General features: G+C 29.6%; 1 protein-coding gene across 3 annotated transcripts in view; it reads left to right on the top strand.

Annotated features, from left to right (window-relative positions):
• The window catches only part of Ufd4 (ubiquitin fusion-degradation 4-like), a 171,340-nt gene that overhangs the window by 59,726 nt on the left and 86,417 nt on the right, over nt 1–25,197 (top strand). For all 3 annotated transcript variants that reach the window (XM_071187447.2, XM_071187446.2, XM_087155303.1), the window contains 9 exons: nt 227–379; nt 991–1,128; nt 5,317–5,420; nt 7,908–8,019; nt 8,104–8,238; nt 9,551–9,693; nt 14,824–14,967; nt 16,303–16,383; nt 24,931–25,193. In XM_071187447.2, coding sequence (XP_071043548.2) covers nt 227–379; nt 991–1,128; nt 5,317–5,420; nt 7,908–8,019; nt 8,104–8,238; nt 9,551–9,693; nt 14,824–14,967; nt 16,303–16,383; nt 24,931–25,193 — 1,273 coding nt within the window. The remainder of the gene's footprint in view (nt 1–226; nt 380–990; nt 1,129–5,316; nt 5,421–7,907; nt 8,020–8,103; nt 8,239–9,550; nt 9,694–14,823; nt 14,968–16,302; nt 16,384–24,930; nt 25,194–25,197) is intronic.

The raw sequence follows: 25,197 nt of genomic DNA, 5'->3' as shown, positions 1-25,197 counted from the left end.
AATTTTAATTACTTCTCCAGGTCATCATAGGTATGTGTAACTCAAGAAATTTTCCGGAATTTTGACTTGGGCTCACAATCACCCCTGTATATATGTAATTACTGTTTTTGAAATGTCTATTTCATATAAAATCTTTGTATTTACTTTTTAGGATAAATATTTAGTGGAGAAGAGTTATGATTTACTATTCTAATTATTTATGAAAATCTGTTTTCATTAATTTTAGGTAAAAAACCAAGCTAGGGAGCTCTATGACGTTTATTTTAAATCTGCCCAAGCTCATCCAAGAGGAATGGTAGCAAAATTATGTAATATTGTTGGCCAAATTGAAAGGGCATGTACTAAACAAATGTCCAACTCTAATTCTAATATGCTTGCTGTAAGTTCTTTTTATTCTTGAGTTTTTAGAATTAATTTTGAAATGAACAGACATTAATAATGGAGAAATAATCTTAACATATTAACTCTATAAATTGAAATATGTAATACATTTTCTTTTTAAATAATGACATTCAAATAAAAGATGTAGATATATAATTAAGCTTGTTCTTTTTTGATAATTCTAGAACTATAATTGTTTGTTTTTTTAACAAGTTCTGTCGAAAATATTTCATTGTACTATTAAAGTTATACTTTACTACCTTGTTTTCATCATTCAGTTAGTCTTTGTATATCAAAAAGCAGTTTTGTTTAATTTTACTAACGGTAAAATTTATTTGAGTGAACCAGATTTTTTCAAAAATGATAAATCTAGAAATAAAGTTATACTTAACCAATATCATTATTTTTATAACTTAAAATAATTATATATTATGAATCTTTCATCTTAATAATGTAAACATTATGTAGTACCATTACTATTTTCTTTATTTGCTCACATTTTATGCTGCTTTATGTATTTATTTTTTAACTAAATATGTTACTTATTAAAAGTTCAATTTTTATGCCTTTTTAATTAAATGTTGCAGTTTTTTATATCTTCTTTTTTAGGCCAATGATTGGAAAGTCATTTTGATGGCTGCTCTTAATGATATGACTTCATTGTTGCATGATGAAAGAGCTGTATCTGCATATGAATTATATAGTAGCGGTGTAGTTCAAGCTTTATTAAAACTCCTTGGCAAAAATGTAAGTATTCATTTATTACCTTTTTTTATTTTTTTATCCTTTATTCTCCCTTTCAGTCCCAAATATTTATTTTTCAATAAAAAAATCTGAAATTTGTAAAACTGACTCATTTTGCATTCAAAAGAACAAAACAAACAGATTTTTTTTTTTTAAATTTCTTTAATAAAATTTTAAATGATTCCAAATGGCATCATTGGGAATAAAGTAGTGAAGGACGAAAATCACTAGAAAAGTTTTTGAATATATATTATGCATTATTTAAAGATTTATAACTATATAAATGGGGTATTTTTAATAACTAAATAAATTATAACTATTCTGCAAGAAATATTTGGCACTATTATATTTATTACATATTGAAAAAAATTGAACCAATTTTCATCATTATTGATATGGTTAGATGAGAACCTTATTATTTCTCAGTATTACTTATTTATTTTACATGAAATGTTTTAAAACAGTTCTTAGTATTGTTAAGACAGGTATGCATTGGGGTGCATCCAGAGCCGGATTATACCTTTCGTAGGCCCTAGGCATAGCCGTTCTTGGGCCCTCCCTTCCTCCCCCACTCCTCCCCTCTTTTCAAAATATATGCTAAAATTTTCTTGCATATTTTTTTTTTTACATTTTTATTAATATGGATTTTAATTTACAAATTTGTTTATCGAACTTTATCTGCAATACCGACATACTGCCGATATTGCAGCTGATATCGATAATACCATTATGATTAGTTCGATCGATAACCATGTAAGCACTTCATGTCAACAATACAGCAACAAAACAGCAAAGAAAACAGTGAAATTGATAGTGAGATTAATTACAAGAAATATTTATACTACAAATAGCTTCATAGTTCTTATGATACTACTATGATAACTAAGTGAAGGAAATTAACATTGTCAAAAGTTAATCTTTTGAAATTATTGATAAATAAATTTGCAAGGTAGGTTAAATGTTTACTAATAGAAAAAAAATTATTTTTTTCTCGCAAGTTTTTCGTAGGCCCCTGAATTTCGTAGGCCCTAGGCACGTGCCTAGTGTGCCTATAGGTTAATCTGGCCCTGGGTGCATCAATTGAGTTGTAATTAACTTTAGATTCCATTGATATATCACCTAGAACATTATCACTAGTTTCTTCATCTGAATCCAAGTCTTCTATTTCGATGTCAGACAAGTCTCCATTCATAAGCAAATGAACCGCTTTATCAATAGATAAAGCCTCTGCTTTTTGCTTTGGCATCAGGAAAAATAATGACAAAAAGAAATAATTCTTTTTTATCCCAAAATCTTAGTAAAACTTGAAAAAGTAATAAGAAAGAGCAAAGAAAAAAGATATAAATTCAAAATAAACAAAGCATTAGAGAATGATATAGAGTTGTACTCAACTCCCACTGATTCCATTTGGAATCATAACTTTTCAATAAATAAAAGCAATAAATTTTCTAAATGAAAATTGTTAAAAATTGTTGAAATACTATTTATGAACATTTAAATAAATAAAAATGAAATATTTAAAAATATTCTTTAATTTAAAATGCCTCAAAAAGATATTTTATTTCAATAACTTTTATGGATTTGAAAAAAACTGAAACAAGTATCATTTCAATCACAAACACATGTAGTGCCGTCATCTATAGGTGACGAAATATTTAAAAATATTCTTTAATTTAAAATGCCTCAAAAAGATATTTTATTTCAATAACTTTTATGGATTTGAAAAAAACTGAAACAAGTATCATTTCAATCACAAACACATGTAGTGCCGTCATCTATAGGTGAAAAATAAAAATATATTTCGTTAGAGGAATGTTTGCAGATTAAAATACCGCCTATTTCAAATCAAATGGAGTTTTAGGTAAGCAGATAAAAAATCTTAAATGTAATGATTCCAGGGCTTAATCCAGGTTTTCAATCCTAGTACCTATTTTTGTGAAATTTTTTTTTATTTTTGTGAAAATTAAGTATTGATAAAAAAAAAAAAAAAAACTATTTTTTTTTGTAACAAAACTTGAATTGTTTTGCTCTTCAATCATTGGTTCCGTAGCATTTTTAATACACTGTGCCTCGTTATCAACTGTGACGGTTTTTTTCAGACGGCGACTGTTGTGACGGTTTCTCCTCAGTTTTTTCAGACTGAAAATTTTTTTAAATTGATTTCGTTCCTATACTATCGATCGTGCGTAAACGCTTCATATAGTAATCGCTATTCCGTGAGCCACCCGCTCCACTTAAATTTCTTCCTCGCTTCATTATAAAAACTTTTCATCAATCTTGTTAAAAAATACGAATAGAACATGTTTTACGCTAAATCATAACAAAAACACTTGTCTGGGAAAATGAGTTAAGTTGTTTACGCGCTGGCTCAATTTAGCCGGTTGCCTAGTATAAAAAATTCACCACTCACTCCGATTGAATGGCGTATTTAGGAGAAGTGACGTCAGCATATCAAGCCTGTTTTCGAGCTAGTGCGGTTGCGCAGAACGCCGTCCGATGGCGTACCATACGGCGTTCATTGTGAATCCACTTTTCCGTGAACCGCTCGGAAAACTATTCAGCACTTTAATTCCTTCTAACTTTCTTTTTTATTTTCGTGAAGATGCGTTTTTTTTTCAAAGTTTGTTGAAGTACTGATTTTTTTTGTGAAGGTACCGATTTTTTTTTTTTAATTTTGTGAAGGTACCGATTTTTTTTTTTAATTTTGTGAAGGTACCGAAAAACGGTACCAAAATCGTCCTGGATTAAGCCCTGGATTCCAATTGGAATCACTGGGACTGAAAGGGTTAAAAACCTGAAGTTTTTCAAGTGAATATTAATGTTCAGTTGTAGGTGTAGATGTTGAGTTGGAGATGTAACTAATGCATTCTGTAAATTAAAGAGCCTCTTTATTTGGAGCTTTCACTATCATTGCACCCTTATTAGACAATTTACACATGTGTAAAAAAAAACTTGTAAAATGTGTATTCTATAAACTTTTTCTAATGAATTTTAAATACGTACTAATCAAATATTTTTTGATATATCCTATTCAGGCTTTTGGTCACTAGGCCATAAACTCAATCGTTTCATAATGTATGCGAGTCCCTTGAGACTCAGTTGGTCTTGATCAACACCAACTTGAAATTTTTTGTTCTTAGATTAAGCTAAAAATATGTTAATATTTGAGACATCACTAAATTTGCTTTAAAATTTTATGATTATTGAAAATTCAGAATTCTCTGTGTAATTATATATCAAGATTTAATCATGCAAATTTGCATTTAATATTTGAGTTTCACGAAAAAAAACAACTGAATACATATTATTTGATTTTAGTTAGACCTGTTATGTTTTTGTGTTTATTAAATAAACAATTTATAAGATTCAACCTAAGTATTTTTTCTTAATCAATGTTATGCTAAGCTTTTATGTTAACTAATTATTAATTCTTACCTCATTTCATTATTAACTATATCTCAATTGTCTTCCAAAGATAACTGCAAAGATGATTGCAGCACACTGTCTTTCACTGAATAGACTATTATTGGATATGCTAGTTTCAATTTCCTAATTTCAAGTAGAAGTAGAGAAATACTTATCTTTCATTTTAATGCCCCTCTTTACTTAACGTCTAATTGCAATCTATGCTTTATAAAACTTTTCTTAAATTACCATTAATTTCCTAATTGTTATAAAATTAAACCAATTCTTTTTTTCCTTGAGTCATTTCTCATTTTCCTTAGATTAAAGAAAAGAAGACATAATTTGTTGAAACAGTGTTCTTCTGGTGATGCTATTAAATCTGTAATATATGTGCTTTTGCTATTTCACTATAAAGAATAGAATTAACACGACTAACTATAAAAAATATACATTAATAACAGTTAGGTGTTACTTTTTATTTCTCAAATAATGAAAGAAGGAAATTAGTATAATTTTTAATTTTTTTTTGTTGCATTGTATGACAAAAAAAAAGGAATAAAAAGATACAAATATTACAAAATTTTGATATGTTTAACGATTGATAGTTTTAATTTTTTCATCCCTTTTTTTACAGACTTATTTAATTCAAATATTGAAAGATCACCTTCTAGGAAATTTAAGATAAGAAATTTAATCTTAATATTGAGATTATTTGTTTTTGTAGAATTTGCTTTCCATAGTGAAATGTTTTCTTAACATTCATTGCATTTTCAATGTTTTTTAAAGAAATATGAAGATAGTGGAATAATCCTGTGCCAGTTAAATAAACTCCAAAAAGATAGAGTGGCAATATTTAAGAAATGTTTTGCAGAAGATTCTGATTTAGTTCAGTAAGTTAATAGATTTTTTTAACCATAAAAAATTTTGTTTTCACTACTTGAGGACTTACATGCAATTATCTTCAATAAATTATTCTTTACTTATTAGTTGTTAAAAATAATTCACGAGAAGATATTATATGTAGTCAGATGGAATAATTATGACCACTTCTGACTTTTTTATTTTAAACTTTTTTATCTAAAACCTCAAGTTAACTGTTTAATAATGGTTGGGTGATTTTTTGACTCTTTATAAATCTAGAAAAATAATAAACCTCTAAGTTATAGTTAGGCTTTTTAGTAGGTGGTCATAATTATCCCACCTAAAATCTCAAAAAGTGAAACTTTGGCATTATTCTAACCATATGTGGGGAAATAGTGACTATCTGCTCATGCACATTTTAGAACTATTTTTAATTCACAGTCAGACATCCAGAAACCTTAACCAATGCTTTTCTCTTTGCACCTATTATATTTACATGAAAGGGGGGAGTTATTGAATCCTGACTCATCTGTTTGAATACAAAGGAAGTTTTTTTTTAGAAAATCATAAAAAATTTCTAGAATTTTGTTCGATTGGCACAATAACTGAAGGTGCTTTTTTCAAGGTTGTCGCTTCATAAGGAATAGATACCAGATATATTTTTTAACATATATTTTTTAACATATATTTTTTAACATAGTTTCCTCTCATATGTTATTGCAACAGTTTTTTGGAGGTTCCTTAAAGAGTAAGAATGAAGATTCATCTCTTTTGTGTGATTTTACTACAAAGCGATTCAAGATAATTAATTTTGAGTTAACATGAAATATGGTATAGCAATACAGTATAGGACCCCAAATCTGGCACAACAATATATATTAAACAATAAACAATATATATTTTTTATAAGCTAACAACAAATAATGATAAAAAAAAGCAAGCTAACAACTAAATACGATTAAAAAAAACAAGCTGTCAATTAACAAAAAAAAAAAAAAAAAAGAAAACGAGCTGTTAATAAATGATAAAAAAACAAAAGAGTATAATTTACATCAAATAAGAAAAGCAGCAAAAGGGATAGAATTCAGTTTGTATCCCATGTGGTAGCTTTATTATCAAAAGAGTGTGGCTAATTTATGGTCAAACTGGAGAGGGAAATGTGGGAACCAAGGAGTAAGAAGGGGGGAAAAACCAGTGGAGCACTTGCACAGCTATCAAGATTGATTGATCAGTTTCTTTCAACTTGCTTTTCTTTATTTTGTTCATTGAAAATGCAGGTGTTTTTACTTTTCCCTGTCACTTTAGATATTTTAAACTGCTTTAGAAACAGATGTTTCCTTTGACAAAGATTTTTTTTTCATGCTTTTTTTTTTTTTTTTAGAAAGATAAAATAAAGTTACTTACTTCAACAAAATAAAATTCCAAATAGAAAGAGAATATAACTGATTTTTTTTCCTCTTATTAATAAAAATTTCTTTAAAAAAAAAGAAAAAAGATCGGATTATGTGCCGAATTTCGGGTCCTGCCGGATTAGGGGTCCCATACTGTATCTGCTGCAAAGACTGATAAAACCTGTTGGATTTACAATGAAATCGGCATAAATAAAAGACACATTTTAATGCATGATTCATACACAATATATTAAAAATAAGAGGATTTCCTTGGATTTATGGAAAAAATAATAAAAAAGTGATTATTAAATGTGAGTTTCCATGTTCTAGACTCATAATATTGTACTATTACAAGTTTCTGGACTTTCAGAAATGCGTATTAATAGTTGCCGAAGAAACTATCAAAAAATAATTTTGATTAGCAATGGAATTAGTATTTAAAGAAGCCTGTCGAAAACTGATAGTTAAAATTTGAAACTTGCAAATTATAATACATATTTACAAATATCAGTTTTTTTAAAATCTTGTGAAAAATCCATCAATAGCTGCCAAAAACGTGCAGAAAGTTGAAGAGTCACTTTGATTTACAAACTCTGCACAAATACAGCGAGTCAAGAAGTAATAATATTTTTTTTGAAGATTGTGGATCGTAATTATGAATTGAACTTATTGAGTTTCTTAAAACCACGCGGAAATCCGTAGCAGTAACTGCCAAAAAGTGATTGAAAAACCACACAGATTTATTTCTATTAGAACATGTACAAATTAAGTGTGTTTTAAAAATGATGCCTCAAATTTTTTTAAATTTATAACTTTTATTATGTTCAGGTGTTTTATTATGTTCAGGTGTTATATTCAGGTTGGGAAGCATGAATTTAGAAAATAGTAGTGTGGTTATGAACAATTTAATACAAATATGTGAGAAAGTGTTGTATTTATTATAGTTTGTTGTAATTTTCTTAGTTTCTAAATTTTTTAAAATAATTACTGAGTAAATTTTTTATCAATTTTAGTTAAATTGATTTAGAATAATGTGTGATTAAGAATTTAAAAATTTCAAATTTGAGGTCTTTACAAAAGGTGTTCGAGTGTTCTATCTTATTTACCATTCTGATTAATTTTCAGGGATGTATCACCATCAATTGCGCTTGTAAGAAAATTAGTAGCAGTTTTAGAATCTATAGAAAAATTACCTGTTCTTCTTTATGATACAAATGGTGGAGGAAATGGTCTCCAGGTATTGAGTAAAGTGCTTTATTATTTTTTGTTTGTTTTTTATTTGAAAATATTTTTAAGATTAATATTTGAAATATTTTGACAGATTTTAACTCGAAGACTTAGATTTAGACTTGAAAGGGCTCCAGGGGAAACTGCTTTAATAGACAGAACTGGTAGAGGTCTGAAAATGGAACCTTTAACAACTGTTGGACAGTTAGAAAGGCATTTAGTAAAAATGGTAATTGAATTCTTTTTCTGTTTGGTTTAGATAAAAAGGGGTAGAGATTGTTAATGACAAAGTTATCAATAATACTCTTATTGAAATTTGGATAATGTGGTTTTACTTGTTTAGATAGCAGCTAGAGAAAAAATTTAGGCACTAAATGTTATTTTTACTGTTAGTCTTTAGAACTAATACAAGTTTAAAAATTATGCAGACTTTCAAAAAAAATTTTAAGGTTTTTTTATGTAAAAAAAAAAAAAATCGTATCACCAAGTTAATAACAAATTATTTTTAAAGAGGTACCATTATTTTTACATTATATTAAGCTACATACATATTTTGAATTGCTAAGATTTAAAATTTGAGATAAATTGGTCAAATAGCACATAAAAAATGCATTAAAAAAAAAACTTTTTTCTACCATTATTTTTTTATTTTTTTAAATTTAAGATTTATGCAGTTCCCAAAATATTTTTTTACACCCAAAATTTAAATCAGTTTTGTGTGACTAATCAAATCTTACTGATGAATACTGTAGACTTTTTAAACAATTCATTGATTGAAAAATATTACATTAATTAAAAGTACCACTGTTTAACAAAAACAACTGATTAGATTAATTTATGGATTAATTATAAACTTATCACATTAGTTTATGGATGTCATTAACAATCATAAAGTCACTCTAAAATATTTATTATGACATTTTATGTTTTGACTTAAATTTGAAATGTTAAAAATAAATTATATGTGAAACTGGGCTCATGAATGGTTGATGATGTAGGACTTCTTACAGTTTTCTGAAATATTTTTAAATAAATAATTGTTTAAATTTATACCTGATTTACTGATTAACTTTATATCTGATTATATGTCATTGATGTAACTTACATTGCATGTAGAGATTTTTCTTAATAAGATGCTGTCATATTGAAAATAATATGTTCTGAAAAATCAGGATTTAACATTAAATTTTTCAAAAAAATTATAAGAAAAAAACTATTTTGCGCAACTGAAACTACATTGGGCCTATACACAATGTTAAGAAAAATGATGTTATAGAACTAGCAAGTAAAATGATATTGTTAAGAGATAACAGCATTTAAAATGTGTGATTAATTTGTAGTTAGTTGTTTTTACTTTTTTTCTATTTTATGCATGCTATCAACTTATGTAAAATTAAAACAAGGGTTTTAAAAAATTTATGGGGGCAATATTTTAAAACAAGGGTTTTAAAATATTTATGTTATCCCTTGAAATTGCTTAGTTTGCTTTTTATTACATTTTGTACCATTAAAAATATATTTTCTTTAAATAATTTTTGAAGGTTGCAAAACAATGGTATGATTATGACAGATCAACCTTTGCCTTTGTAAAAAAATTGAAAGAACCAGATGTCCATATCACTTTTAATCATCAAAAAGATTTTGATGACAATGGAGTTATTTATTGGATTGGTACAAATGGCAGGTAAAGCTACATGTGTTTCCTTTCTATAAATATTTATTTAATATTGTTTTACCTTTACTTAATTAATCAAAATCAATTGTGTTAGTTATTAATTAGTAATTTAATTTATTTAAAAGATAATTATAAAATTACTTTCATAAGTATTAATAATTACAAACTAATTGAAAGTATGATTTTAATATATTAATTTATTCAAAAAGAGTACACATGCATTGCGTTAACTAGTTAAAACAATGCACTAATGTCAGGGATGGAAGACTTTCGCAAAAAAATGGAAATCTGCTTTTTTCTCCCATTTTGTAAAATTTTTGACCATGTTCCAAAGCATGAATTTTTACAGGGTTGCCACAGGTGACTAAAATGTAACTATTTGCAACTATTTTTGGCATGAGGCGACTATGGCTACTTTTTTTTCCCTGAAAAGGCAAAAGCAACTATTTTCAGGCAAAGGAGACTATTGGGAGACTTTTCTGAACTCCTAGCACTGTTTTTTCTAAAGCATAAATTAGGTGGAAAATATGCACCCCACAGGATAGTTTCTGAACACATTAAACTTTTTATTTCTTTGAAAATTTTGAATTGCAAATTTGAGTCTTCACTTTTTAATTTGTTCAATCTACACAGATTCCATTGTAAGTCTATTTTATTTCTCGATCGCCTTTTCAATGATTATTGCTACAAAATTCCGCATGATTTAGAAAAAAAAATCACAATATTACGATGCATGAATTTAAAATTTGAGTACAGTGATCTCTCACTTATGCGCGCTCTCTTTTATACGCGTTTCTCACTTATGCGCGCTTTTCCAGCAGTCCTGGCTGGGAATATAGAAAAACAATGATAACTCTTTTTCATTTATGCGCTGCTCTGAAGAACCACCTCTCACTTATGTGCGGCACAAAAATTTTCTCACTTTAAAAATAAGAGGTCTCAAAAGTGTAGCATATTGCTTATCATAAGAATTTTCATCCTTTTGACATGTTTTTCTTGGAATGCTCTCGTTTTTCTTATCTTTGTGTGGTCACAACCCTCATTTTAAGGCCTTAGATGACCCCCCCCTACTGCTTTCCTCTTTTATCTCTTACCCCTATTGTTCAAATTCCAGGAACACATTTCCCTTAGAGGGGTACAAGGAGGGGTCGCTCTTGTGATCGAGGTAGGTAAAACTGACAGCCAATTAAAGATGTTAGTGCAAAAACCACGTCACATCGTCGACTAACTGAATCGTCGGTGTTTAGTTAGATGCTTACTTTTCAGCATGGCGAAGAGAACAAAATTGTCGCTTTCATTTAAAATGGATGTTATAAAAAAATTCGAAGAAAATTCTTTCACCTCGAAAAAAGCTTTGGCGGAGTCTTTTAATATCCCCGAATCAACGTTAAGAGGGATTTTAAAAAATCGAGAAGCGATTTTAATAGCTAATCGAGAATGTGGTGTGCAATCGAAGAAAAGAAGCAGGATTCAAGGTGGGAAGTACGAGGAATTTGAAAAAGTTTTATTGACCTGGTTCAAAGAAGCTCGTGCTTCAAACATTCCCGTTAATGTTGAACTCTTGAGAGAGAAAGCTGTAGAGTTGTCCAAGAGTTTTGATATGCAAAACTTTTCAGCATCTCACGGATGGACTGAAAAATTCAAAAACAGACATGGCTTAGCAACTCGTGTCCTTTCTGGAGAAAGTGGAAGTGTAAATGAAGAAACTGTTCTTGGCCACTTTAATAAAAGGATACGAACTAAAAAACATTTACAATTGTGACGAAACAGGACTTTTTTTTAAAATGATGCCCGACAAAACTCTATCATTTAAAGGAGAATCATGTCATGGTGGGAAGAAAAGTAAAGAAAGGTTAACTGTCTTGTTATGTTGCAACGCTGATGGCTCAGAAAAATTCACACCATTAGTCATTGGAAGATCAAGCAAACCGCGATGTTTTAAGAGCGTGAAAAAGCTCCCCTGCGACTATAGTAGCAATAAAACGGCGTGGATGACATCGAACATTTTTTGGGATTTCGTTCATAAGTTTGATAGAAAAATGGAAAAAGAAAAACGAAAAGTTCTTTTATTCATGGATCAATGCCCTGCTCATCCACAAGACTTACCGAATTTCAATAACACGAAAGTTGTTTTCTTTCCTGCAAATTGCACTAGCAAAATTCAACCCTTGGATCTTGGCATCATCCGTTGTGTAAAAGTTCACTATAGAAAAACTTTAACTCGTCGTCTTTTGTCTGCCATGGAAACAAAACTTCAGGCAAAAGACGAGCTAAAGCAAATCACTGTCCTTGATGCAATGCACATGATGTGCTCATCATGGAGAAGCATCACAGACAAGTGTATTCAAAACTGCTTTAAAAAAGCGGGATTTCTCCTTCCAGAAGAATCTGGCTGTGAAGAGCCAGAGCCCGAAAATGAAAACGACATTAGTGAAGAGGATTGGAATACTGTGTCTGGTGGAATGGGTAATGGTACTTTCAACGAATTCGTTGACGTCGATGAGCATTTAAATACGGCTCAAATACGAGATATTGGAGAAATTGCAGCTGAAATAAATGGTGGCGACAATGATGAAGAGATAGACGACATTGATGAAGAAGATACCGCAAAAGTTCCCCCAACCCACACAGCCGCTTTACAGGCACTAGAAACTCTACGAGATTATTTTCAATTTCATTCTGGAAGTGAAGGAACTTTTTCAAGTCTTGATGGACTTGAAAAGACTCTTTTTGAAAACTCCCGAAAACAAAAACAAACCTCGATTGTAAATTATTTTGTGAAAAATTCATAATTGGAATAAAAAATTAAATTTGGGTATGTAAGCATTTAAATTTTCTTTAACTTATTTATTTATAGTTTATATTAAAATTTGAATCTCATTTTATTTAAATGTTCAGTCAAGTACATATAGTATTAATTCGAAGTATAATGTTGTAAAATGTATTAATGTTCTCTTTTTAAGATCTTTATTATGGCTTTTCACTTTATTATGGCTTCACTTTTTTTACGCGTGTCTCACTTATACGCGCTTTTCCTGTGGCCCCTCGCCCCCGCGCATAAATGAGAGATCACTGTAATTACTTTTCATATATCTATCTATCTAAATACATATATATATATATATAAACATTTACGTTTATGTAAAAATTATCATATTTGCCACCAACTTGACTGAATGGATCATGGTATATGACAATTAAGTCATTAACAAAATTTGTCATATTTTTGATGAATTTTTTTTCTTATTTAGGCAACTATTTTCCTAGTTTTTGGCTACTATTTTCACGTTTTAGGCTACTAAAAGCAAATATTTTGTTCGCTTTTTTTGTGGCAACCCTGTTTTTAGGGGAGTCCAATTATTAGAGAAACTCCCTCCTCCATGACTGCGGAAACCCAAGCCACTAAAACGGTAGCCGGACTTGGAACAAACTTTTCCCCCCTACAGTAGCCTTCTGAGAAAGAATGATAGCCAAGAGAAAATGGACGAGCTTTGAAAGGTGCGCCATTGCCTTGACAACCGTGACTTCCGCTGTAGAGTACAAAGGATGAGGTTCTTGGCTGCTGAGTTTGCTGACTTCTAAGCAGTTTTGTTTCGATCATCAAAATTTGATCCCTGGTTTTCATTCTTGGTGCAACGCATATTGAATTTGCGCATGCGTTTATTATAGTTCTGTCAGTTCCGCTCCTTCTTATTTTTGGCCGTTCTTGCATTTGTTTGTTTTTCGTTTATTTGTTCCCTTTTCATGTGGTGCCTCGTACATGTCGCTGCCAACTGTTCCGATTAAATCGTATTTGTTCCGCTTTTTTAACTTTGTTCTGAAAATACTCAAAGCAGAGGAAGAAATTCTTCTCAATTCAGTCTCTGTGATTGATTGCTGGGTAGAATGGAGAAAGTTAGACTGTTTATTTTTCTTAATTTTAATCAATGTTTTTTTTCTTTCCAAAATAAAATCCGTATCTCGTAAACGAAATCAGATGAAATGCATGATTTAGTTTTTACTTTGAATTACAAGAGAAATATCAGCAAACAGAGGGTAGTAAGGAAATTATAAGAAATATGCTTTGCAATGCATTATTACATAAATATAATAAAATAAAAAGAGTAAAGTGAAAATATAGATTTTAATAAGAATACTAAAACAGCTAAAATCAGCTATCTTTTAAATTCAATTTTTAAGTAGGAATATAGTTAGGCTGTTTTGAATCATTTTAGCAGTCCAGAAAACCAAGAAATTCAGACATGAGGGATATAGATGATCCCGAACATTTTGGATAATTAGTTCTCTACTGTATTTTTCACTTACTGTGTTACAAAAGGCATATAAGCTAAGATTGTATGTATGTAATTCAATGTATTTGTAAAATCAAACTGCATGTAATACATTTTTTATGTTCAAGCCAAATGTTTCTAATGCAGTGTTTAAGTTTTGCCAAATAGTCCATGCACTTACCAAGTGTTTTTGTTGTTTACATTAGAGTATTTTATTTGATTATGAAAAATTTCTTGCTTTTTATTTTGCATTGTTGTATGCAGTCTGAACTTATCTTGATGTTTCATTTTTTCTGACTTAATCTTAATTTGTCTTGATGTTGATTTTTTTCTGATATAAGCTGAATTAGTTTCTATACTTTTGCAAAATTTATATTTTTATGGTGAAATAATTTAAATTTTTCATTATGATTTTGTACTTATTATTAGATCTGTTATATTATTACAAATGCTGTGGATTTTGATATTTTGATTTAGTTTTTGGAAACAGCTATAATGTAGTTAAGAAAATGATATATTAAAAACTTGAAAATCTTGTGAAATTTCTTAAAATAACTCAAAAAGTTAAAATTTACTAATTGTTGTTAATTTGATTTATTATATTCTGATTAATATAAAATATACTAAACATTAGGATATTTTAATTGACTTATACAAATGTAATACATCTAAGTGTAATACAAATTTAATATTTCCCTACTTAGTGCTATATGGAGGAGGGTATCATAAAAATTAACTGCAGACATTTCAGAGAAATAAATTTCTCCTGAGAAATCAAAAAGTTTGTTAGAGTTAGACTTGCTTTAATAATTTTTTTTGTTTTAACTTTTTAATTCCCAATTCTGCTTCTGATTTTTTCTTTGTTTAGAACTGTTTCAGAGTGGGTTAATCCAGCTCAAGTAGGTCTTGTAATGGTAACAGCATCAGAGGGCAGAAACTTGCCTTATGGTAGACTTGAAGATATACTCAGCAGGGAGACTTCTGCTTTAAATTGTCATACCAATGATGATAAGTAAGCTTTGATTTCTATTCCTGTTTTGCTTTTAAATATTTGAAATGCTTTGTTTCAACATATTTAAAATAAATAACTGTTACACTCTTTACTACACAAAGAGTTCTTAACAAACATAATCTTAGTGCATTTCTATGACATTTTTACTCTTTAAGTTCTATTTAAAATGCAAAATTAGAATCTTTTTGATATTTGTGTGCATTCGATTTTTAGAAGTTAACCTTGTATTTTTCTTTATTTTAAACTGGCATGTTTTTCAACCAAAACTTGTTTTATCCTATAATATTAAATAAAAAAGTAGAACATTTGAAAAATGTGTATTTGCCCAGATTAATTGCTAATAAAAAAGGATGGAGGCTAACAAACTCTTCAAAATTGTGTTCTTAGCTGTTAGAAGTATTGACTTTTCAATTCATTTTTTTTCTAATTTCGAAAAAAAAACGTAGTCAATATTTTAGTAATATTAGATTTCATCACATTTTGAACCTAGTAATCGCCTCTTTTATTATTTATTGTTTCCCTTTATTTGTTAATTGTTCATTGATCAAATGCGGTTATTGCTATTTATGTGATAGTTATTTTAAGTAAAATATATTTTAGAAATCAATTTTTGTAATTATATTTCTAAAATCTATTTTTGTAATTATATTTCTAAAGTATTTATATTTCTAAATCTCTAAAATCTTTTTTTGTAACTATATTTCTGAAATATATTTAACTGAAATATTTGGTTTTATGCATTGTTTTACTTTCCTATAATTACGTTTATTAATATCTTTGTCATATATCATATCAAACATGTTGATTTCGTAATTGTGTTGATTGTAAATGCTTTTTTTTCAATAGGCCTCTTCTAACCCCTCCCCCTAACAGAAAGGCATTTTTTTCATATAAATGTGAGGGATTCTTATTAGGTATTTCATAGTATTTATCTTTTTTTTAAGTTGCAATTTTCTAATATAGTTAATGTTCATAAAAATTTCTTTTAAATTTCGTACAAACTAAATTTTTGTATTTAAATATCTCACCATAAAAAGATACTTTATTGCTTTGTGGAATTTTCTTAAACTTTGGATTATTTAAAAATTAATTCAAGAAATTTATCTCCCTTTTTTGTATCACAGTTTTGTCCCTGTTTTCTATGCTATTATCTCACGTTTTTTTCCAGAGACATTTACTTGACGTAAGTAATGTCACTAAAGAGTAGTTTCACAACACCACGTCAGAATTGATGAAAATGTGTTAATTCTTTTTATTCATTATTTATGAATCATTTACCTTTCTTACATTTTATTTACCTTATCTTTCAAGTTCTTGTCTTTCATTTACTTGCAGAAGAGCTTGGTTTGCTATAGATTTAGGGCTTTGGTTAATTCCTAATCGCTATACACTACGTCATGCTAGAGGCTATGGCAGGTAAAGTACTTTACATACAAGTCTTATCACTCTTTTATTCTCACTTTATCTTCTGTCATTTATTCTATTAGTCATTGTAGAAGATTGATTTCCAAGTCATAAGTGTACATGTGATGATTCAAAAAGATTCATTTAAATAATTTTGTATATTTTATTTTCTATTTTTAATGTTGTATCACAATTTATACTTAGATTGAGTTTCTTAATTTAAAAAAAACCCACTGTTAATATTTGTGTTTCAATTTTTATTTGAGATGTTTAAATCGAAAAACTTAAATGTGTAGTCATTTTTAAAAACTCAAATACTGAAGAACTTTTAAAAAAATAAATTGTTATATAAATTTTTGTTTCTTGGATTTTATAACTGCAAAAGCCAGACTAATCAGTTGTGGAATTTTTAAAAATACTTCTAACCTCAAAATTTGTTACACACGTTAAATAAAATGCATTTCAATCATTAAAATATTACAAAAAGAAAAAAAAATCAAACATTTAAATTAGTTATGAAATAATTGAGGAAATACTATATAATATACTTCTTCATAGGTTAACATGGAAGTAGAGAACTTTTTTCAAGCAAACATGTCATTTTTTCTTTAACAGCAAATCAATATTTGGGGATTATGCCCTCATTCCTTCATTCTGAGGGAGTTCAAGCTATGTTAAGTTTGTATTGTGTTAACATCAAATGACAAATCATTTACTTGAACCTTTTATAGTTAACATATTAAATTTTTTCACAGTAGAATAATTTTTTTGTTTTGTTATGAAACCTTATTTAGCATAAGTACTGTAAGAAATACTTTATTTTCTTTCAATTATGTGACGTCAGTAAATACAAAAGCTAAGTTATTTTTATTTTGTTTCTTTTTCGATAAATTAAATGATTTTATTTGCAAAAGTTTTCTTTTTAAGCTTAGTAAGAAAAAGGAGGAACATTAAGCTATAAATATCATAACCTTTACTGTTGCAGCTGAACTAGAACTCCTTTACAATTGCTATTGATTTAAAATTAAGTGTTTCTGAATATTCGTTATTTGCTGGAAAGTCAAATTAGTAGTTTTTATTTTATTTTTTCTGTAGTTAAAGTTTCCCTCTTGAAGTAATTTGCAATAGCTTTATGTAAGTAATTAGTATGAGCTTGTTACTACAGTGCAACTTCAAAAATCTGAACTGCTCGGAGGTTTGGAACATCCAGATTTCCTAAATTTCCGGATCTTAGATACCTTGCTTAAATTGTTAGAAATATCAAATTTTGAATTCGCCCACCGATTTCGCGATCAAATGCATAAACCTCCGACGTCAATTTTAACAACTTAACATAAATGTACGCTTTAAATAATAAATAAGAAACACTAAAAATTATAAAGATAAAAAGTAGCTTAAAATAATGATATATTTAAATCAACACAATTAATTGAATATAAATAAATTATTTCTTGAACATTTATGGTAGAGTAAAGGGCAATCGTTTTGTCAAACTCCTTTAAAAATTCTGTGAACTCTTGCTCTGATTGATAGAACGTTGCATTTCATCCAAGAAGTCTTTTTTTATATTTATATTTTAAGGATCTTAATATTCTATTATCCATCAGTTGAATAAGCAAAGTACAATTTGGAAGTAAGTTACCTGAACTCCTGATTTATGTAAAATTTCAGCTGGAGGGTGCGCTGTACAATTATCTTTGAAGAAGATAATCTTGGCATTGCTTGGAAGCCCAACAGCATTGCAGTGAGCGCTCGAGCTTTAGGAATGAAATGATCGTTAAACCATTCTTCCGTCAATTCTTGCGTAATCCACACTGGTTTGTTTGCTTTGTGCACAACAGGTAGACTTTGAATGTTTTTCAATGATCAAGGCACTTTTACCGATTACCATCAGCTTGAGGCAATGAGATCCGGATGCATTAGTGCACGCCAACTTAAAAAGCCTCTCTTTTATATCTTTCAAACCGGCTGGATTGCTTTTATCTGCAGTGGTTGGGGTTTTTCTTGGAACATAGCTCCAGAAGAGAGCAGTTTCATCTGCATTATATATTCGATCGGAAGATAAATCATTTTTGGCTACGAATTTTGAAAATTTATTAATAAAATGTTCGGCAGCTTCAACATCAGCAATCGCCTTTCCCCCGCAAATTCTTAATTTTCTTCTTTATTTCATGACATTTTTTAAATCTATCTAACCATCCTTAAGAAAATTCACTAGGCATTTCTATTTTCAAGTCTTTGTGGTAGAGCCTTGCCTGTGCCATAATAATTGCTCTGGTCAAAGCACTTACTCACTTCTTTGTCGCTCCCATTTTATCATTATATTATCCAAATCTTCGATGTTAGCTTTGCGTATCGTTTTTCTTTTGTTCATCTCTTCAGGTACATCACTTTTCGAGAAAAACTGCAGTACTTTTTCCTTCTGTTTTATTAAATCATAAACAGTGGATTTGCCGAGCTCATATTCTATGCAAAGATTAGCCCCTAAAGTTTCTGAGTTATACTTCCGCAGTAATTCTATTTTCTTAAAATTGAAAGTGAATTATGCTTCCTCTTCTTCGAACTTTTTTTTCGTTTTTTCCCTTAATTGATCGTTTAGATAACATAATGTTAGCAATTGAAACTAAAAATATGGGCTTGAAACTCAAACTGAATTTGAATTTGAAATGATCAACTTATAACTGAAACAGATGCTTCTAGACTGGAATTGGGTTAGACTGTACCAGCTGATGCTAATCCTTTTCTTGTTGTTGAGGCTGGGGGATGAAAGAATTTGTCCCTGCCTCCTAAGCTTCAACGTTAAGAAAGAACCAGTTTTCTTTCTTCATTCAAGGGAAAAACAAGGCAGCAGAAGAATTCCTGCTCTTGCACCCCTTATCTATAAAGCAATGATAAGAATGACTTGAATTTCCATATTAGCTATACGCTTTCATTCACTCCCTACCCCCACCTCTTCATCCACTGCTTCTGTTAGACTATTAAAAGGTATAAGGTTCGATGTTCGTTAGTCGTCGAAGAGGACGATCTCATGCATTCAACTTGCGTTGGTGACGCCATGGTCTGTGCGGATTGGCCAGTTTCTTTTCATTTGCTGTTGGTCGTTTTTGCGTGGATCATGACGTCATCCGTTATCTGTGTGAAGAGTATTTTAAGCTTCTGTTGAAGCAGATTGTTTTGTTTTCTTTCTTCTCGTTAGTCACTATGTTTGTGACAGTTTGTCTACCAATGTTTTTAAATAAACTTATTACTTTAGAAACTTCGTTTTTCTTATTTGTTTTATTGACTAACAGATACAACAATATTCTGCAACAATCTTGGATGTCATGGTTATGGGCCATGTTTTAGGTATAACTGGGATTCATTTTCTACCTTCCTGAATATCAAATTTGCATTAGCCTGGATTTAGCTGAGTCATTGTCAACTGCAAATGGAGAAGCTTAAAGATGGGGGCTGTTCCCACCCGCCATTTTTGCAAAGTGAATTGTCAGTTTAGCCCTCAAGTTTGTTATGGTGTACTTCCAAGATTTTGTGGATTCTAAAAATAATAGAACATTTTTAAAAAAATATGATGCTTCTAAGGAATTTTTCTCCAGTTGACAAAACTAACTGTAAGGATTTTTTTGAAAGAACTTTAGTTCGGAATATAAGTCGACACATCCGAATTTGATGGCTACTGATATAGATAACGAAGTTTTGTATCTAGTATAGAACGAGCAACGGGATTCTTCTTTTGTTTTTGGAATCTTTTAGTTATAATTTTTTCGTCATGGAATCTTCAAACCTGCATATAGATTTCCTGAATTCGCCAAATTGGAGTACATGGAAAGAAAATATGAAAGTAATCCTCATGGACCAAGAAGCATGGAGTTTTATCTCCAAAACTGAACCTGCCCTGCCTTCAAACGCAAGCCGAAAAGAAAGTCAAGAATACCTCTGGAGGCGGGACAAAGCGTACATGTCAATATTTTTTAGTATCGAACCCGATGGTGCTGAAGCTTGGAAAATTCTAAAGCAACATTTTGAACCGACTACGAGAGCAAGAGTGATTCAACTCCTAGACCAATTCTTTGACCTGAAATGCACCCCAGGAGAAGAAATTGGAATATTTGCTGCTAGATTAAGGAACCTGGTTTCTCAGCTGAAAGAAGCAGGACATCCTGTTGACGACCTATACCACAAGGATTTCAACTAATAAGATACTTAACCCAAGGACTTTCAAGGTATTGTTCAAATTATTTAGAGATGGGAGGACACTAAATTTAAATTTAAGAACATTTTAGACGAATTACTTTTGGAGGAAAGTAGACTTAAGCAACTAAATTTTGATTTAAATAAAGTTAGTGATTTTGCTTATAACGTTAATTCAAGTTTTAATGAAAAGTTAAGTATAACTAATTTTTAGAAGTTTAAATCTGGTTCTTCTAATTGTAAGAGAAATTTAGAATCTGCTAATACTAAGTCTAAATCCAAAACTAGTTATGATAAATCTTAGATAGGACCTTGTTATCGTTGTAACTAATATGGTCATTTAATATCAGTTTGTAAGCAAAAATTAAAGTGTAATTCAAAGAATATAAAGAATAAATTTAAACAAAATCCAAATGATAATTCTTATTGTAATATGCCTACAAATGTTTTAGATAATAGTCTTTATACCGTTAAAGCAAATGTTGGCTATGTGTGTCATGAAATTGAGAAAGAAAGTTGACTATTTGACACTGCCACTTCAACACATTTTTGTAATAATTTGGATTTATTCTTTGAATATGAAACTGTAGAAAATGCGTCCATGTCTTTAGCTGTAGGTGTCATTGAAAGCCCAATCTTAGGTGTTGGAAAAGTGAAATTTTTGAATAAGGTAAATGGTAAAATGTACAGAGTAACTTTACAAAATGTCATGTATTTCCCTAAACTTAGAAGAAATCTTATTTCTGGTTCTATAATAGAGAAAGCTGGAGGTTATTTTGTGGGTGCTAAAAATTGTATTTCTGTGTAGAATTGGGTAAATGAGAAGATTTTCTATTGTAAAAGAATTAATGGCTTTTATTATTTTGAACCTAATGTTTATACTAAGCCTGATAAAGATTTAGTTATTGACAAAAATGTTAGCGATGCGAATGAGCAATTATTAAATGTATCTGCTCAGACAAATGATTTAAATATCTGGCATTTAAGGTACTGCCACATAAATTGTGATTATATAACTCAAGCAAATAAAAGTTCTAGTGTGAAAGGAATTACCTAATCTTAATTTTTCAGATGGTAATTGCAAAGAATGTAAATAAGCTAAATCTAAAATAATTTTGTTTAAACCAAATTTAAGTATAAGGTCTAAGGAACTTTTAGAATTTTTACATATGGACGTATGTGGTCCAATGTCTGTCATTTCACATGGTGGAAGTCAGTACTTTCTTTCTATCCCTGACGATTTTTCAAGGAAAGTTACTGTTTTTCCCATTAAAAAGAAATCTGATGTTTTTAATAGTTTCATAAGGTATCAAAAGCGTGCTGAAAGATTTTTAAACTGCAAAATTGTAAATGTTAGAACTGATAATGGCATGGAATTTTGCCATAAAGAGTTTAGTGATTTTCTTGAAAATGAAGGTATAAAATCTGAGCGTACTAACGCTTATACACCAGAACAAAATGGTGTTAGTGAATGCTATAATTGAACCGCCTTAGACAATATTAAAGCAATGTTAAAATCTATTAAATTAAGAGATGCCTTTTGGACTGAAGGTTTACTATGCTTTACTTACACTTTTAATAGAGTTTGTCATAAAAACCGAATTAAAACTCCCTTTGAATTGTTTAGTGGTAAAAAACCATCAGTCACTCATTTGAAAGTATTCGGTTGTTTAGCATTTGTGGGTCAACTAAAACAGTTGAGAAATAAACTTCTTCGAATGAGAGCTATAGAAGGGATTATGCTAGGTTATGCAATGCATACGAAGGGTTATAGAATATGGCTTAAGAATGAAAGGAAACTTGTTGAAACAATAAATGTTCGTTTTGAAGAAAGTGTAATTGGTGTGGAAGCCGTACTGGGCACCAAACCCATTAAACGTAATCTTGCTAGTTTTAAATCTGAATATCCAGATTTGGACGAAAGTGCTTCAGATGAAGATATGGATAATTCAAGCATAAAGCCTGATTTAATTCCGTGTAAGAACATTTCGTGGATTAGAAAAGCTGCACCACGTCCAGATAACAGTAGAACTGATATTTATTATAATATTGAAGGGGTAAATGTGAGATTCAGATCCTATAACGATGTTGAAAATTACTGTAATAGTAACAACATAAAGTATGATAAAGGTTTATTTGATTTCAGTGGGAAAAATGCTTTTTATGAAGTTTCAAATTTTCAGGTATATCATAACATAAAACATGAAGCAAATTATATTGATATAAAAATTCCTAAAAATTATAAAGACTGTTTAAAATCTCCCCAAGTTAAAAATTAGAAATTAGCCATGTCTGATGAGATTAATACTATGAAAGAAAGAAAAGTTTGGGATTTGGTTCCAACTCCTAAAAATAAAAGAATTTTGGTTTAGTTGCCCAGGGATTTAAGCAAATACTAGGTGAAAGTTGTGACAAAATATTTAGTCCCGTGATTAATTTTGTTGTTGTAAGAATGTTTTTCACAATCTTAGTTTGTATTCTAGGATGGTATCATTCCCAATTAGATATCAAGTGTGCTTATCTTTACACCAATTTGAATGAAGATGTATGTATGCATCAACCTCAAGGTTTTGTTGATTGAAATAAGCAAGACGGCATTTGTCAATTAAAGAAAGCTATTTATGGACTAAAACAAAGTGGTCGAGAGTAGTTTTTTGAATTGGATAATACACTTGAAAATTTAAAGTTTGTAAGATTAAAGTGGTGTAATTGTACATATGTATATAAAAATTTAATTCTTATAATTTATGTAGATGACATAATGATTTTTGCTAAGACAAAAAGATGAAGTAGACAGTGCTATTAAATATTTAGGTGATAATTTTGATTTAAAAATTTTGAATAAAACTTGTAAGTTGTTAGGTATTGAATTTGTCCAAAAGGATAGTGAGTTGTTCTTACATCAAAAGAGTAACATCCAAAAAAATTGTAAAATGTTTTCTAGCTTTAAATTTCCCCTGTCATCGTTGCCGATTACAAAGGGTAACTTATTTTCAAAAGCTGACTGTCCCTCTTCTAAAAGCGAAGTGGATGAAATGACAAAATTGCCACTTCGGAACATTTTGGGTTGTTTGTCTTACATAGCTAATCGCACAAGACCGGATATTTGCTATGCAGTAAATATATTATCACAATTTCAAGAAAACCCAGGTTTAAAACACTTTATTAAGATTATTAGGTTATGTTCAAAATGCTCAAGATTATTTCTTAAAATTGTCAAATATTGAGGAATTAAATGTTAATTGATACTGTGACTTAGATTTCGCTGCTAACAGGGATGACAGAATATCAGTAGGTGGTATAATATTTCCCATTCCCCTATTGAAAATAGTTGAACGAAACACATTGACGTAAGGTAAAATTTTTTAAGAAATTTATTTTATGATAAATTTTTTGCTGTTACGTTAGGGGTAAGTTTAACTTAGCAGACGTTTTTACAAAGCCTTTAACTAAGTTAGGAGTTGAGAAATTTTGTTCAACAATATTTGTGAAGGTTTAATCTTCTGGTTAGTTTCAGGAAAGAAACAACTTAAATGTTGGTTTAAAGAAATTAAATATTTCTTTAATATTTTTTTAGTTTATTGAAGATTTTGATAAACTGTATTTGTATTTTTTATAAAAGTAGAAGGCATGAGAGGGGGCCTCATGTTAGACAAATATAGGCTAAAAGGTATAATGTTCGATCTTTGTTAGTCATCGAAGAGGACGATCTCATACATTCAACTTGCATCGGTGACGTCATGGTCTGCGGGGATCGGCCAGTTTCTTTTCATTTGCTGTTAGTCATTCTTGCGTGGGTCATGACGTCATCCGTTATCTGTGTAAAGAGTATTTAAGCTTCTGTTGAAGCAGATTATTTTGTATTCTTTCTTTTCATTAGTCACTCTGTTTGTGACAGTTTGTCTACCAATGTTTTTAAATAAACTTATTGCTTTAGAAACTTTGTTTTATTGACAACGTTATTCTGCGACCATCTCGGAAGTCAGCTTCATTGTTTGAAAAAGAGTTGTGGTTTTGCGCTTTTATATTTAAATTTTTATTTAAAGTGTTTTTTTTTTTTACTTTTATTTTTTTTTTTTGGACAATTGACTTAGAATTTTTTTTTTCATGAACTGGACATGAGTCTGGATTTTAGATGTCCGGATTTGTGAGGTCGTACTGTATAAATAAAAATTTTAAAAAATAAGTAAAAAATCATAGTCTAGTTCTTTTTAACACATTTCATATAATAAATTCATTCATCATGAAGGAAAAGAAAGTTGTGAACTTTTATTAAGTAAATTTGTAGAGTGTTTTAACGTTGTTAAATTTCATTCTTATTCTTTAATATATATATATTTTTGATCTATAAATATGTGTTTTCCATTTTAGGTCTGCTCTTCGAAATTGGCTCTTTCAAGTTTCAAAAGATGGTATAAATTGGTTAACTTTATTTACTCATGTTGATGATTGTGCTTTGAATGAACCAGGCTCTACTGCATCATGGCCTCTAGATCCACCTTCAAATGAGGTTCAAGGTTGGCGTCACATCAGGCTTCAACAGACCGGAAAAAATGCTAGTGGGCAAACACATTATTTATCATTGTCTGGTTTTGAAATTTATGGCATGGTTACTGGAGTTTGTGATGATTTAGGTAT

The sequence above is a fragment of the Parasteatoda tepidariorum genome, chromosome 11 (assembly GCF_982258835.1).
Source record: "Parasteatoda tepidariorum strain Cologne lab strain chromosome 11, Ptep-v5.0, whole genome shotgun sequence".
Lineage (NCBI taxonomy): Eukaryota > Metazoa > Arthropoda > Arachnida > Araneae > Theridiidae > Parasteatoda > Parasteatoda tepidariorum.
Note: the sequence above shows the minus strand (reverse complement) of the source record. Positions and strands in the feature narration are given on the sequence as shown.